The 15,814-nt window shown below is 49.5% G+C and overlaps 1 protein-coding gene across 2 annotated transcripts in view; it reads right to left on the bottom strand.

Moving 5' to 3' along the window:
• Acot7 (acyl-CoA thioesterase 7) overlaps positions 1 to 15,814 on the bottom strand; it is an 85,296-nt gene that overhangs the window by 21,345 nt on the left and 48,137 nt on the right. For both annotated transcript variants that reach the window (XM_090335949.1, XM_090335948.1), the window contains 2 exons: positions 14,500 to 14,586; positions 314 to 430 (listed from right to left, as the gene is read on the bottom strand). In XM_090335949.1, coding sequence (XP_090192075.1) covers positions 314 to 430; positions 14,500 to 14,586 — 204 coding nt within the window. The remainder of the gene's footprint in view (positions 1 to 313; positions 431 to 14,499; positions 14,587 to 15,814) is intronic.

Below are 15,814 nucleotides of genomic sequence, written 5' to 3'. Positions count from 1 at the left end.
AAATGAAGTAAAGGTGCCTGCTGGGACCAACTGTGCACAGGAGACCTATAGACAGCTCTGCCTATTTAAGAGGAGGCCATGCTGGACTTCAGGAGGGTAAAGACAGACATCAAGCCAATGTTTCAAATTTTCCAATTGAAAAATTAAGCCAATAAATACTAGCTGTGCAACATACTCATAAAGACTAAGCAAAAAGCACTGCCTTGTTTCCTGTGGCACCCCAGTGGACACCAGGCTGAGCACAAAGTGTGTGGGTGCCAGGGACCTGGCATCACCAGGGCCACTCCCTCATCTTCATCAGGAGAGTTTGTACCTTTCCGGATCTTGTCATGGAAATTAATGGCATCCACAGAGGCAGTCACTATGTTGGTCTTGCAGTGGCGTGCAGCCACGATCCCGGCCACCTCATCCATGAGCTTCATGGTGACACCTGTGGAGAAAAGGGGCATGTGGCAGGTGAGACTGGAGAGCAGAGGCCTACTTCACATCCTGGAAAAGAGCCCCCTCACACCAGCCGGGGCTGCAGCCAGAGTGTACCACACTAGAGGGTGATGCACTAGGGCTCTCATTTGAAATTTTCCTCTCTGAGGAGCTTCTGAACATGGCCCCACTAACACTATAGGTCCCTGGCCAGTGACAGCCCTTGTGCTATCCTTCCCAGACACCCCTTTCTGCCAGGGAGCTTCCCAATGACACTCACTGCAGGGCTACAAGCAGTCGCTTCTTGGCCACAGGATGTAGCACTCAGGCCTTCCACCTGGTGGAACAAGGAAAGGCGCCTCTGGGCCTTGACAGCCCACATCATGGACAGAAATGCCCAAGAGCAATAGGAAAACACAGGAGGCAGAAATCTGCATACAGATTTCTCTGACCATCAAAGCCAAACAATGGAAACGTCCATATCTATCCACCGTGGAACAGCCATGCCACACCAGGGAAGAAGCCAGACACTAATGACCATGAGCTGTGAGGGCCACCCCAGGACCCGCTAGGGCAAGGGACAGGGAGTGGAGTGGCTAAGGGGAACAGGGCTTCTTTCCCAGGTGATGGAATGTTCCAGAACTGACACACAGGCTGAGCAGTTTTCCTGAGCCAAAATCTAAAATGTTCCTAAATGCATACAGACAGACATCATTTTTGGGGATCTGCTGTGGGGCTTGAACTCAGGGACTTAGCACTGTTGCTGACCTCTTCTGCTCAAGGCTAGCAGTTTGAGCCACAGCTCCACTTCCAGTTTTTGGGTGGTTAATTAGAGGTAAGTCTCAAGTGGACGTTTCTACAAAGGCTGGCTGGCTCTAAACTGTGATCCTCAGATCTCAGCCTCCTGAGTAGCTAGGATGACAGGCATGCGCCATCAGTGCCTGGCTCCCCCCCCCCTTTTTTTTAAATATCACAAATAGACAAGTCTATATCATTTGACACAGAAATGTTGAAGACACTGTATGATAGGAATGTAAGTTAGTGTACCCACTACAAAAACACTGGCTGAGTACTGTGGCTCCTACCTGGAATCCCAGGTATTTCAAGAGGCAGAGATTGGTTGAGATTCCATCTCAACAAATATGGGTGTGGTGACTGACACACATCTAGCTACTCTACGGCATACATAGGAGGATCACAGTTTAAGGCCAACCACAAGCAAAAAACAAAAAAGCCCCTGGCCGGCTCACACCTGTAATCCTAGCTACTCAGGAGGCTGAGATCTGAGGATCGCAGTTCAGACAGCCTGGGCACTAAACACCATGAGACTCTTATCTCCAGTTAACCACTAGAAAACGGGAAGTGGTGCTGTGACTCAAGAGGTAGGGTGTAGCCTTGAGCTGAAGAGCTCAGGGACAGCACATAGGCCCAGAGTTCAAGCCTCACAACCAACCAAAGATTAAAAAAAAATGAAGAAATAAATGACAACTACACATAGTGGAATACTAGTCAAGCATAACAAAGAATGAGATCCTGTCATTTGGAGCAACTTAGATGGAACTGGAGAGTATTATGTGAAGTAGAATAAGCCAGACCCAGAGCAACAAATATCACATGCTCTCACTTCTATATGGAAGCTAAATCATTGGCAGAAAAGTTCACAAGACTTCTTTTTGATTCGGCTGGGCACATGGTGTGTGTCTCTCATCCTGAACTACATGCAAGGCTGAGAGGAGGTAGTCTGCAGTTTCAGGCAATCCTCAGATGGAGACAGGTTGTGGAGCCTTCACCTCAACAGAGAGAAGTAGGGTATGTTTGTTCATACTGTCACTCCAGCAGTGACAGGATCCCCAAAGCAGTACATTGTGCTGGCACGTGTGTCTATGCCGGATACCAGACCCTATCTCAAAAGTAACCAGTGAGGGCCAGGAGTGTGGCCTAGTGGTAGAGTGCTTGCCTAGCATTCATGGAGCCCTGGGGTTTGATTCCTTGCTACCACATGAAAAAGCAGGAAGTGGAAGTGGTGCTATGGCTCAAGTGGTAGAGTGCTAGCCTTGAGAAAGCCCAAGAGCAGTGCCCAGGATTGGCCAAAAAAAAAAGTAACCAGTGAAAAACAGGGCATGGCTCAGCAGTAGAGCAGGAGTACAAACTCCAGTAGCACCAAAAAAAAAAAAAAGGGAATTGATCTCAGTCAATTAATTACAGGTTAATGACAATCAAACATTGAGTAAAGTCCCCTTTTCACTGTTGCCAGGGAGAAGCAAGCCTGAACATGTGCTGTTCATGCTTGTCACCTGTCACAGAAAATGAGATCAAGAGGCCAGTGCAGGAGTGGCTCTCATGCCATCAGGAAGTGCTTGCCTATAAAACTTTCTATCACAAATGCCCCATCCACGACTGAAAAAACATGAAGTATCAAGTGACGTGAGTTAAATTTTCTCAAAACAGAACAGTCCTGTGCTTAGTTCAAAGCTGCCTTTCTAGTGGCATGCTGCCACCCAAAGGAGCTACCAGTCTACCTTGCTTTCCTGCCTGCCCATGAATAAGCTTGTCTAAAATGCCTCTTCTCGGTGCCCACAGAAAACCCCCTCACTGTTTCCATTTAGGTACAAGTGCGCGCCAACGTTGAAAAAACAACTTGAGCAAATTGCAGTTTACTGTGAGCTGTCCTTACTTCCCAAGATCAGTAATTTAAAAGATGACAACAAAATTGTAGATTTGCTGTCTTCGGAGACTGTACTCACTTCTGGAATTATGGGAGGGGGAAAAAAGATTTGGTTGGCTGCTAGCATGTAGATAAAGATTGGGTACCAAAGATATTTTTGAATCTAACATTTAACTGCTTACAGGTTTTGTTTTGTTTTTCTCTTCCTTCCAAGTATTGACAACACGCTGATGGCATTAGAAATAGCGGCTTCATTCTCCTTTCCCGAGGCCGCCCAGCAGCGGCAAGCAGCCCGAAGCGGGCGGCTGCTGCCTACTCAGAGGCGGGGATCCAAGATGCCCCCATTTCTAAATTTAGCCCAACTGGCAAGTGTGGGCGCCAGCCTCTTATATTAAGCAAATGATAGTAAGTTTAGCTTAGTTCTCACATCCCACCTTTGGTTATGGCAAGAGGTTATTTTAAGACACAGGTGAGGGCAGGCTCCCAGACACTGGCTGCTCCTCCGGGTCCTATCACCGGGACCTGTGTTGTGGAGTGGGACCAAGGAATTCCTGGCACAGGAATCTAATTAAGTTCGCTAGTCAGGATTATTTTTGGCAATTAATGCACAATGGAGTAAAGATGACGAGTTTCTAAAGATAGTAACAGACTGTTAGAAGCAGGAGCGATGGCCAAGCCCCAGGTGGAGCTGAATGGTGGTTCCTGTATGCCTGGGAGAACTGTAGAGTGAGAGGCAGTGCAAAGTCTGCCTGGCAACATTGCATCCATGAATCAGGGAGCTCAGGGAAGTCAAGTAAACGTTTTTTTTGTTGTTTTTTTTTGGCCAGTCCTGGGCTTTGAACTCAGGGCCTGAGCACTGTCCTTGGGCTTTCTCAAGGAGCCATAGCATCATTTCTGGTTTTTTCTATGTATGTAGTACCAAGGAATCAAACCTGGGTCTTTGTGCATGCAAGGCAAGCAATCTACCACTAGGCCACGCTCCCAGCCAAATCTTTTTTTCTTTGCCAATCCTGAGGCTTGAACTTAGAGCCTGAGCACTGTCTTTGAACTTTCTCAAGGCCGGCACTCTACCACTTGAGCTACAGTACCATTTTGGCTTTTTCCTGTGTATGTGATACCGAGGAATTGAACCCAGGGCTTCGTGCATGGTAGGCAAGCACTCTACCACCAGGCCACACTCCCAGACTACAAGTAAATCTTGACTACAGCTCCAGTAGCATCATGGCAGTGGAAACAGGAGGTGGGTATCCTGGGTGGTCTCGGCTTCAGCTGAGAGTCCAGGAAAGCAAGGGTACTTGTTCAATATCTGGGGAGTATTTCAGCAGGTCTTCAATGTTCTTCCTGTAGCATGGACTGGGAAGGATGGGTGGGGCTGGTGTGCCAGGGTGCATCGGCCACAGCCAAGGAGGAAGGTGGGCTGATTCACGCGGCACCCAAAGAGGGCGAGTCTAGGCTACGCAGCTTCAGAGGGACAGTGAGTTGGCAAGCATGGTTCCTGTGTGAAGAGGCCTCCAGGTGGGCACGATGAGGGCTAGCAGGGTCCTTTGGCTAGTGGCCAGTTCCATACCCAACCATGGAGGTGCCCAGGTTTCAGGGGGCTCACACCTCTGCATGGACAATAAAGCTGCTCTTTGGAGCTCCTGCTGCAGAGTAGTGTCTTCAAATACCAAAACTTGCAGAAAGGGAGATCTACAACGCGCTTCTCGTCTAAGACTGTTCTTCCCCAGAGGGCAAAGCCAGCAATATACAGGCCAGTATGTCCTGGCTCACCTCTGGACCTGAGCAGAAGCTCCTCAGGAGTGCCAGCAGGTTTTCTCTCCTCTTCTTCCTGCTCAGGCCTACCCCAGTGGCTCAGGCCAGAGGACGCACAACTAGAAAGAGAATCTGTACCTAAACCTGTTTTTTAGAGAGAAAGGAAAAAGACTCTTGCTGCTACAGAACACAGTTCTCACAACCGCCTAGAGAAGCACAGTGCCTGGCCCAGTCCTGTGGGCCCTCTCTGCCACCTTGGCTCTGGTGCCCAGTCCTGAGGCCTTCTGCCTCAGGTTCCAGCTCGGCTGAGCAGCCCCAGCCTCACTCCTGTGCAGTATGTGAGGCCCACACTGCTGGACAGGTGCTGCACTGCTAGTCATGGATGGGCCATTTCTGGAGGCCCATATCATGCTCCATTGGGACACTGGACCAGCTCTAGCTCACCATGCCAGGTGCCGTCCAGCAGAGCCTGGCATACTCCCAAGGTGGGACTGACTGTGCTCTCTCCAGACTTTGCCCTGATGGAGACATGGTGCAGGGGCAGGCAGAAGCCCCTTGCGCGTGTGCAGCCTCTGGGGTGTTGGAGAGTGAGAAGAGCTTTGGAACACAAGTAAGCAGGGCCAGGGATGAGGATGGGTCAGTGCTTAACACCGTGCATTAGGAAATCCCCAAAGTTGTTTCTTCACAGATGGGAAGAAATCACAGCTGCTGTGCAATTGATTTGAGGACCACAACCGCGGGCAGAGCTCACAGTGCTCCATGACCCTGGTATAGCAAAGAGGGTGACAGTGAGCAGGGAGATGGACTCAGGGAGAAATGAACTCAGGGAGAGGCTGGGAGGGAAGAAATGGCACAGATGAGGACCTGTGGTTTTATCTGCAGGACCCTGATCAGTGTCCTCTTCTGCCCAGCAGTGACAGCTCATGGCCGTAGTTTGGGGCAGAGGTGACAGATAAGAGGGGAGAGTTCAGATTCTGAAGTGTCAGGAAGGTGGAACTCAAAGGACAGGCTGAAAGGTGAGGAAGAGGGCCTCCAAAACAGGCTTGAATCTGGGACACCTGCAGAAACCCTGGCTGGACTGTCGTGGAGGGCAGGAGGAACAGCTCTCGGTGTCTGCCATCACATCTGAGGGGCCCTGAGGGTGTGCAGGGGAGAGGCCTGGGCAGAACCATCTAGCCACTAGCTTGGATAAAGTAGGGAGTCAGGATGGTGGGACAGTAGTGGTGTAAGAAAGGCCCTTGATACCTCAAGCATCAGGAAAGGCAGCAGGAACACACAGGGACAGAAGGGACAGTAGCAAGGTTAGGAAGAATCAGAGAAGCTCAAGAGACAATGGCAAGGAAATGCATCCACACTCCGGCTTGGGCAGCAGGCTGGGCAGCTGACCTTAATAGGGGAAAAGTGCCAGGGCATGATGGAGGGATGAGGCGGTATGGTGCCAGTGCAAATAGCTCAGAGGCACTGGGCTATTGGAATGGCTAGAAAAAGACGGGCCTCCCAGCCTGTCCACTGCCATGTCTGCCTGGATGGGGTGGCCCCAGGAGAAGAGACGAGTGGTGCCCGGTGATGCTGACTGAGGATAGGCTTCTTGGCAGTCACTATCCTATAATTTGTTTCCAGAAGTGAGTTAACACACAGCAGAGGAAGGCAGCAGCTGAGCAAGGCTGCTCTGGGAATGTGGGCACATTCCTTCACACTCATGGACATTAAAAGTAAGGTGACCTTGGGGCCAGGAGTTTGGCCTAAGAGTAGAGTGCTTGCCTAGCATGCATGAAGACCTGGGTTCTATGTATGTGCTACATACATAGAAAAAAAAAAAGCCAGAAGTGGTGCTGTGGCTCAAGTGGTAGAGCTCTAGCCTTGAGAAAGCCCAAGGACAGTACTCAGGTCCTGAGTTCAAGGCCCAGGACTGGAAAAAAAAAAAAAAAAAAAAAGGTAAGGTGACCTCTGCAGACAAATGCTACAGACACCATAGTGACAGAAAGCAAGCAATCCTGGAACCGTGTTCTACATAGGGAGAGCATTCCCTACAGGGCAGGGCAATGATACACTGACCCATGACTCAGGTACCCATTCCATGAAGGGGCAGAATCATCACAGGTAAGGGGTAGGGACAGACCCATAGTCACATTCTACACACAGTGCCCAGAGCGAATCCAGCCACTGGATGGCATAACTGTGTAACCCTAGAAGCTATCTGTATAAAGGGGTAGGAACACACACTGACCAGGTCAGCACAAAGGAGGGCTTGCAGGAGATGGGGGCCCAGCACAGGACAGGAGATGGGACAGTTCTGTGTTGGATGTGGTTCTAGGGTAGCAGTGGGAGCAGGGAGGGAGGGAGGGGGTGCAAGCATACACAGGGAACCAGAGAACCATGGCCCCGAGTCCACCCTCCTCCTTTCTGTGGGTGGATTTTGCTATTCTTTTCCCAGTTCCAACCCTTAGGTATTTTTAATTTTTCTTTTTAAGTATCACGGGCTCAAAGCTATCTACCCCACTTCTGCTTAGAGAACATGTTTAGCCATATCCCCCAGATGCTGAGACGGCATCCTCCTTTTTGGTATGTGAAGCCCAGACTGATTTCTCCTGACTCCATCATTACTCAGAGAGCGGCCGGGCTTCTGGGTGTAATGCTCTTGTTCTGGATGCCCGGGCTCCATGGTCTCCCTCCAGGGAATCTGTAATTAATATGTTCACTGTGTTCAAGATTACATCACCACATTTCATCAACACTCCACATGATTCTCCATGGAAAACACTCTCTCCTTCTTGTAACAACAAAACTAATAAGATAGCAACATAATTGTGCAAACAGATCTGGGCATGGTGGTACCCAGAGCCACTCTGGAGGCTGAGGCAGGAGAATCACGAAGACTGAGGCCAGCCTGGAGAGCACAACAAGATCCAAATTAAACACACCTTATTTGCCACTCCCTATATGCCAGTTGCCCTCCCTTCATTACCTCAGTTAAGAAAAGGAAACAAAGCCAGGCGCTGGTGGCTCACACCTGTAATCCTAGCTATCCAGGAGGTTGAGATCTGTGGATCGTGGTTCAGAGCCAGACGAGGCATGAAAGTCGGTGAAACTCTTATCTCTAAGTAACCATCAGAAAATCAGAAGTGGCACTGTGCCTCAAGTGGTAAAGCACTAGGGTTGAGCTGAAAGAGCTCAGGGACAGTGTCCAGAGTTCAAGCCCCATCACTTAACCCCCCCCCAAAAGGAAACAGTCCCCAGAGGTGAAGTCAGGGCTGCTACAATTCCAGGGGGTGCCTGTGCAGCACACAAATCAGAAAGGAATGGCAGGTAGGGAGACCCTGGGGCTACAGCCCTGGGTAGGAATGCCATGGCAGCCTTAGCTGGGCCACAGTGAGCTGGGAGCTCCTGGGATAGAGCGAGAAGACAGAGAGAGTTGGTGACAACCCTGGGAGTCAGCTGCACTCAGACAAAGACTCAACTGCAAAGACATCCTTCAGGTCCTCACTCCTGTCATGGACACCTGACTACAGAAGTCCAGCTTTTTCCTGCGCTGAAGCCCACTGCTGTGTGTGTATGAGAGTTCAGTGATACCTCAGAGGGGAGGGAAAGGCTGTGAGGACAGCCATAGGCTTGTGGACACAAGAGACATCCTAGCTATGGGTTCCTCTGGCCTCTAAGTCATCAGAACCACCAGGCACTCCTTATTAAAGATGTAGCCCTAGCCTGGGCAATGCATGCATACCCTCTAAGGAAGCCCCAAGTCTCTGATAATTTCTAAAGCTCAGACAGGTTTAGAAAATGGCCTTAACCTCAGTTTTCTGCCATAGCCACTCCTCTACAGCACCAGAAACTGTGAACAAAGCTCTTGCCTAAAGAGGCCCCTGGTGGGTCTGCCAGAAATCCAAAATGATCCATCATACTGAGGTTCTAAGACAGCAACCCTATCCTGCCTTCCAGAATAACCAGACCCGTCCCATAGACATGACAGAAGCCTGCAAAAGACATGCAGTGAGTAACCAGTTCCCACCAGGTTGGTCCTGGGGACAAAATGCAGTCCCTGATCATTTCTAACAAAAACCTCCCAGCTTCCTTCCTGTCCCATTGCCAAGGTCTTCTCATGGGGTCAAGGATGGTCACAACACATAACGGTGGCATGCAGGAAGTGGCAGCTGTGGTCAATGACATAAACCCGGGCACAGGAGGCAGCATCGTGGCTCCCGCTTGTACTCCCCTTCCGGAGACAGCAGCAGGAGGATCAGGAGGTGGAAGACAGCCTGAGCTGTGTAGAGACCTAGTCTTACAATAATAATAAAGGGGCCAGGAGGTTGGCCTAGTGGTAGAGTGCTCACCTAGCGTGCACAAAGCTCTGAGCTCAATTCCTCTGTACCACATACACAGAAAAGGCTGGAAGTGGTGCTGGGGCTCAAGGGTAGAGCACTAGCCTCGAGCAAACACCAGGACAGTGCCCAGGCCCTGAGTTCAAGCCCTAGAACTAGCAAAGAAATAATAATAATAATAATAATAATAATAATAATAATAATAAAGGGGCTTTGAGCTGTTTCCCGAAGGCACACAACAAGAACGCAGAGTTAAGAAACTGCTTGAGAGGGAAATGTACTGATGGTCTGAGGAAAGCTTCTGGTCTCCCTCCTCTCCAGGGTGGAAATCCACAGCACTGGTGTTGCCCCAGGCTGGAAGAACCACTAGGGGAGTTTATCCACGATTAGCCAAACACCTCCCAACTGCCAAGTGTCAAGTGTCCAGTCAACTGCTTGGGTGGGCCAGGGAGTCTCCCATGAGCTTAGCAGGATGAAGGGTAAGACTGGGTATCACTCTCAGTGTAAATAAAAGACCAGCACACATTATTCACCGGGTGCGAGTGTGTGTAGTCCTAGCTACTCAGGAGGCTGAGATCTGAAGATCTCAGTTTGAAGCCAAAAATGGAACAATGGTTCAAGTAGCAGAGTGGCAGTCTTGAGAAAAAAAAAAAAAAAAAAAGCTCAGGGATGGCTCCCAGGCCCTGAGTTCAAGTCCAAGGACTGGCACACCACACACATAGGCCCAGCACACATCTTAACTCTATCCAAAGAGGGAGAAGAGACTCAGTCTGAGGGTCTGACAACAGGTGAGCAGCACAGTGGGTCCAGGAGGGCTGAGGGCAGTGGAGGGACACCTGCGGCAGAAGCAGGGGCAGTTTCTTCTGAGGTTACGACAACAGCACAGGAGGAACCCAAGATCAAGAGACCAAGTCCCAGAAAGCTGGCCGCCACGAGATGCAAGTTCTGTCATGCCAGTGAGCCTGCCAAGCAGGGCTGGGTGGCAGACCAAGAGCACAGAAATGCAGTCAACAAATGCTGTGGGAACAGCCACAGCAGCATCACACAGAATTTGGGAGACATGTTCAGTTCTCTTCTCAGCCCAGCTCATTGCCATTGTGGCCTGTTAAACTACAGCTGTGGTTCTTCAATGTGACCACACATAAGTGAATGTACGGTGGTGCCCAGGGCGGGGAGAGTGTCACATGAAGTCATTAACAGCTGGCTGGAAGAGTCAAGGCTGGAGGCCAGAGTAAGGGTGAAGAGCAGGTCAGCACATAGCAGAGGTGTGGCCAACGTGCTGCCAGAAGTGCAAAGTTCAAAAAAATGACCTTACATTAAGGAATATGGCTGGCAGCCCTGGCTGGGCGCCTCTGGATTCCACCTGCGGTTTCCAATCCGCAAGGACCATCTCCTTCCAACCCACCCTCACCACCACAACCAAGCCAGAGTGATGAGTCAGACAATCAGGACTCATGCAACTTTTCAAAACCCAACAGCCCAAACTTGAAAAAGTGCTGCCTGCATCCACACTGGTCAGCATTCTCTCCTGTTATTGGTGTGCTGACTTAGTATAGGGACAACTCTAACTCAAGTGGACAGGACCCATCACAAAGACCATAGGTGACAGTACCTGGGTGTTTTTAGCATCGTCTTCATTCTCATTTATTCTTGGTGAGTTTCCAGGCACAAGGGAGATGATTAGAACTGGTAAAATTACTAGTTTATAAATTGTGCATGCAAATTTGAAATGCCTATGAAAACAGACATGAAGTATTAGAGAGTTCAATTTCTCCATGGTTTTCAATGGATTCTTCAATCCTAGCATCTGACTGATGTGTGGGAAGCAAAAAGACTGGATCGAGGGCAAGAAGATACAAAAGCTGCAAACACATACATCCCCCCCTCCCAAATACTAAATCACGGAATTTGGCAAATTTCAGATAAAGCAGATGCCAAGCCCAAGAACAGTTTTTCAGAGTGACTGAAGTCTGGGCTTAGGAGAGGCCGCTGCCCCCTAGAACTGGAGGCCAGCAAGGTGGGAATGGGAAGTGCTCATGAGCCTGCTGTGTTCAGTGTCCAAGAAGAAACATACCCCAATCTTCTGTGTTCCTGGGCCTATCCAGAAAGTACCATTTGTCCTAAGTGGAGTTTCCCTGAGCAGGACCAAGTCGGTCAGACCTAGGGGCATACAGCCAGCATTTAGTAGTAAGACAAAACAATCACAAAACTGAAAAAAGAAACACACTAAAAGTAATCAATTACAAACAAAAAAAGGGGGACCGGGGGCATAGTCTAGTGATAGAGTGCTTGCTTAGCACACACGAAGCCCTGGGTTCAATTCCTTGGTACTATATATACAGAAAAAGCCAGAAGTGGTGCTTGTGATTCAAATGGTAGAGTGCTAGCCTTGAGAAAGCCCAAGGGCAGTGCTCAGGCCCTGAGGTCAAGCCCTGGGCGTGGCCAAAAAAAAAAAAAAAAAGCAAGCCAGGCGCAGTGGCTCTTGTCTACAATCCTGGATACTCAGGAGGCTGAGATCTGAGGATGGAGGTTCAAAGCCAGCCCAGGCACTAAAGACCAGGAGACTGAAGTAGAACTGTGGCTCAAGGGGTACAGCAGTAGCCTTGAACTGAAGAGCTCAGGGGCAGTGTCCAGGCTCAGAGTTCCAGCCTCATGACCAACCAAAAAAAAGAAAAGAAAAAAAGTCAGAGCAAATGTTTAGGCTGGTGCAGCAGCTTACACCTGGCACCTACAATCCCAGCTATTCGGAGGTAGAGATCAGATCAGGCAGCTAGAAGTTCAAGAATGGCCAACCTTAGGAGGATGAGATCTGAAGATCGCGGTTCAAAGTCAGCCCAGGCAATACAAAGCCAAGAGTTACTCTTATCTCCAGTTAATCACTAGAAAAGGGGAAGTGGGGCTGTGGCCGGGGGTAGGGCGGTAGCCTTGAGCTGAAGAGCTCAGGGACAGCACCCAGTCCCAGAGTTCAAGCCCCATGACCAAAAAAAAGAATGGCCAACCTTGGCAAAAAGCTCTTATGACCACATCTCAACCAAGAAATCTGAGTAGGTGGGAGCCTATCTGTTACTCTAACCTGGCAGGAAGCTTAAATACTCAGGAAAATCATGGTCCAAGCTGGCTCAAACAAATCTGAGAGGTCCTATTTGGAAAAGTAACTAAAGCAAAAAAGGACTTGGGTGAAGAAGAGTTCGAGCACCCTGAGTTCAAATCTCAGTACCACCAAGATTATTCAAAGACAGAAACTTAAAAAGTATCTCTCACATAAAGGCCCAATGAATCTGACCCATCCACATCTGCAACCCCTCAACCAAGAAGAATGGGTGCCCCACTGGGGAACAAGTATGTGCCAAGTGCCCTGCTTGTGTGGTGCTGGAGGCAACACGAAAACCCAGTCCTTGATCCTGAAGAGCCTTTGGTAGAAATATCAGTTATAAACTGACACAGAACTATCATTACAGCTGGGTTCAAAAGATGAATAGGAGTTTTCTCAGCAGAAAAGAAGAAAACTAGGTGTTCTAGGTACCAAGAAATGTGAGCACAAAGCCAGGAGTGGTGGCGCACACCTGTAATCCTAGCCTACTTAGGAGGCTGTGATCTGAGGATCTTGGTTCAAAGCTACCCCAGGCACTAAAGTCCCTGTGACTCTTATCTCCAATTAACCACCAGAAAACAGAAAGTGGCCCTGTGGCTCAAGAGGTAGCTTTGAGCTGAAGAACTGAGGGACAGCATCCAGGCCTAGAGTTGAACTCCCACGATTGGAAAAAAAAAATCTGAACATAAATGAATGCACTGTCAAGAAAAGCTTGCTGTACCTAACAAATACAGCAGAAGCAGTGTTGGCACTCCACCACTCATACCACTTCACAACCTCTGCTATAGTCTGTACCACTCAACTACTTTCCTTCCAATCAATCTGCTGTGTTTGGGAGCCAGGGTCTTGCTGTGGTGCCCAGGCTGGTCTCTGACTTCTGGGCACAGGTGATCCTCACACCCAGCCCTCTACCCTATGTGTGTGATCCAGTGGCCTCGCTCAGCTTGTTTTTGTTGTTGTTGTTTTTCCTTTCTTTTCTCTTTTATTTTTTGTCAGTTGTGGGCCTAGGCATTGTCCCTGAGCTCTTCAGGTCAAGGCTACTGCCCTACCCCTTGAGTCACAGTGCCACTTCCCACTTCTGGTTTCCTGGTGGTTAATTGGAGGTAAGAGTCTCATGGACTTTAGTGCTAGGTTGGCTTCGGCTTCGAACCACGATCCTCAGATCTCAGCTTCCTGAGTAGGGAGGATTATAGGGGTGGCCTCAGCTTGTTTTTTAAGTTCACTTTAGTCTTACAACAACAACAGCTTACATAGGTTAATATGCAGATTATATTTGCCCTAAGTCACAGAAATACACCTGCATACTTTTCCTGTACCAACTTTCTCTGCAACTCTACAGCCAAGTCCTCTAGGCTCCCAACACATGCCTAGACCCTGAGCAGCTTAGACCAGGACCTGCACAACTGACGATGTAGATATGCATTTAAAGAAATGCAAGCCAGGAGCCGTGGCTCACACTCACAGGACTAGCTACTCAGGAGGCTCTGAGTATGATCAGAGGATCATGGTTTGAAGCTGGCCTAGGCAGGAAAGTCCATGAAACTCTTATCTCTAATAAACTCACAAAAAGCCAGAAATGGCACTGTGGCTCAAATGGTAAAGCACTAGCTTTGGGCACAGAGGCTCAGAGACAGTACCCAGACCCTGAGTTCAAGCCTCAAGACTGGCACAAATGAAAAAAGGGAAAAATTAATGCAAACATCAGAGGCAGATGTATTTTTTTGTTTTTTTTGGGGGGGGGTCAGTCATGGGACTTGAACTCTGGGCTTGGACATTGTCCCTGAGCTCTTCAGCTCAAGCCTAGAGCTCTACCACTTGAGCCACCATACCACTTCTGGCTTTTCTATGTATGTGGTACCAAGGAATCAAACCCAGGTCTTTGTGCACGCTAGGCAAGCACTCTGCCACTAGGCCAAACTCCCAGCCCTAGATGTATTTTTAACTAGCTGCTCTGAGTCCATGGGTCACAGTGCCATAGCTGCCTCGGCCAGGCCCTGCCACTGCCACCTCAATGCTCTGAGCTCCCTGGGTTGTGTGTGACCCTCGGCTGAAATGTGGTCCTCCATCCCATTTTCATTTTAAATTTTAAAAACAGGCACCAGTAGTATTCCAGTGATTTCTTATGCAACCTCCTGGAAGTTTAAATTTACACTTCACTGAACATGAAGCCTAAATTGGGTCAGCCAGCAGCACGGCTTCCTGGGGATTGACAGGATTTGGGGGGAGGTGGCCGCAGCCGGTGACAAGGTGCTTACCTCCATGCACAAAGCCGTGCAGGGTGCAGTCTGAAGGCCCCACCAAGTGGATCAGGCTGGACTGGCTGTAGCTCACTGTGTTCGGCTCTGGGAAGGAAAAGCACAAGTATTAGTTGCAGGGGAGGTCACATCCCACCCAGCATCAGTATTTCATCGCGGGTGACTGCCAGCCAGCACTTAGGCTCCGCAGGCTACAGACAGGGGAAGGGAGAGGAAACCTGAACAACCCCGTGAGCGGTTCACAGTGTACTCTGGGGGGCATGACACTGCGAGAGCCTGCTCACAGGGTCACAGGTCATGTTCCACAGGGAGGTTATCACCAACCTCAATTTTTATTTCCTCAATCACCATCACCCAGGCACCAGGGGTTCACATCTATAATCCTAGCGACTCAGGAGGCTGAGATCTGAGGATCAAGGTTCAAAACCAGCCTTGGCAGGAAAGTCAGTAAAACTAATCTCCAATCAACCACCAAAAAGCAGGAGATGGAGCTGTGACTCAAGTGGTAGAGCATTAACCTTGAGCAAAAAAGCTAAGGGGGGGCCGGGAGTTTGGCCTAGTGGTTAAAGTGCTTGCCTAGCATGCATGAAGACCCGGGTTCGATTCCTCGGTACCACATACATAGAAAAAAGCCGGAAGTGATGCTGAGGCTCAAGTGGTAGAGCTCTAGCCTTGAGAAAGTCCAAGGACAGTGCTCAGGTCCTGAGCTCAAGCCCAGGACTGGCAAAAAAAAAAAAAAAAAAAAAAAAAAAGCTAAGGGACAGCACCCAGGCCCTGAGTTCTGGCTCTATTACTGTCACAAAGGGGCACACACAAATGATACCAATGGTGTTTACTCTGTAATCTACTTTGAAGCTTCATGACTGGCCCAGGAAGGCACATCTTCGGAGGGCGTCTGGGCTCAGGCCTCCTGCCATGCCAGGCCGCCTTCCCACCATTCAGCCCATCGTCCATGCCAGGCCTTACACAATGTTTCTCAGCAGGAAGACAGCCAGTAGGATGGAGGCCCTCCTGACAGAGGCTGGTCTCCCGAGGGCCAATCTTTCCAAGACTCCTACTCTTCCCAGTCCTGGGCTCAAAGTGGCTCTACACGATTCCCACACTGTGCTCGCCATAGACGATCCTATCCCGACCGATGAGACACACCTCTAAAATGTCTGTGAGGTTCCCAGAGACAATTGGATCTTAAAGGCTTTGAGCTCATCAGTGGGTTAATCTATCGCTGGATTCAAATCATGACAGGCTATGAGATAAGGTGGAAGAAATAGGTTGCTGGGTATGTTCCTGGAGCAGCTGGGGTCTTCCAAAGGAGGCC

Source organism: Megascapheus bottae, chromosome 6 (assembly GCF_031878675.1).
Source record: "Megascapheus bottae isolate mThoBot1 chromosome 6, mThoBot2.hap1, whole genome shotgun sequence".
Taxonomy (NCBI): Eukaryota; Metazoa; Chordata; class Mammalia; order Rodentia; family Geomyidae; genus Megascapheus; species Megascapheus bottae.
This window is presented reverse-complemented; position numbering and strand designations above follow the sequence as displayed.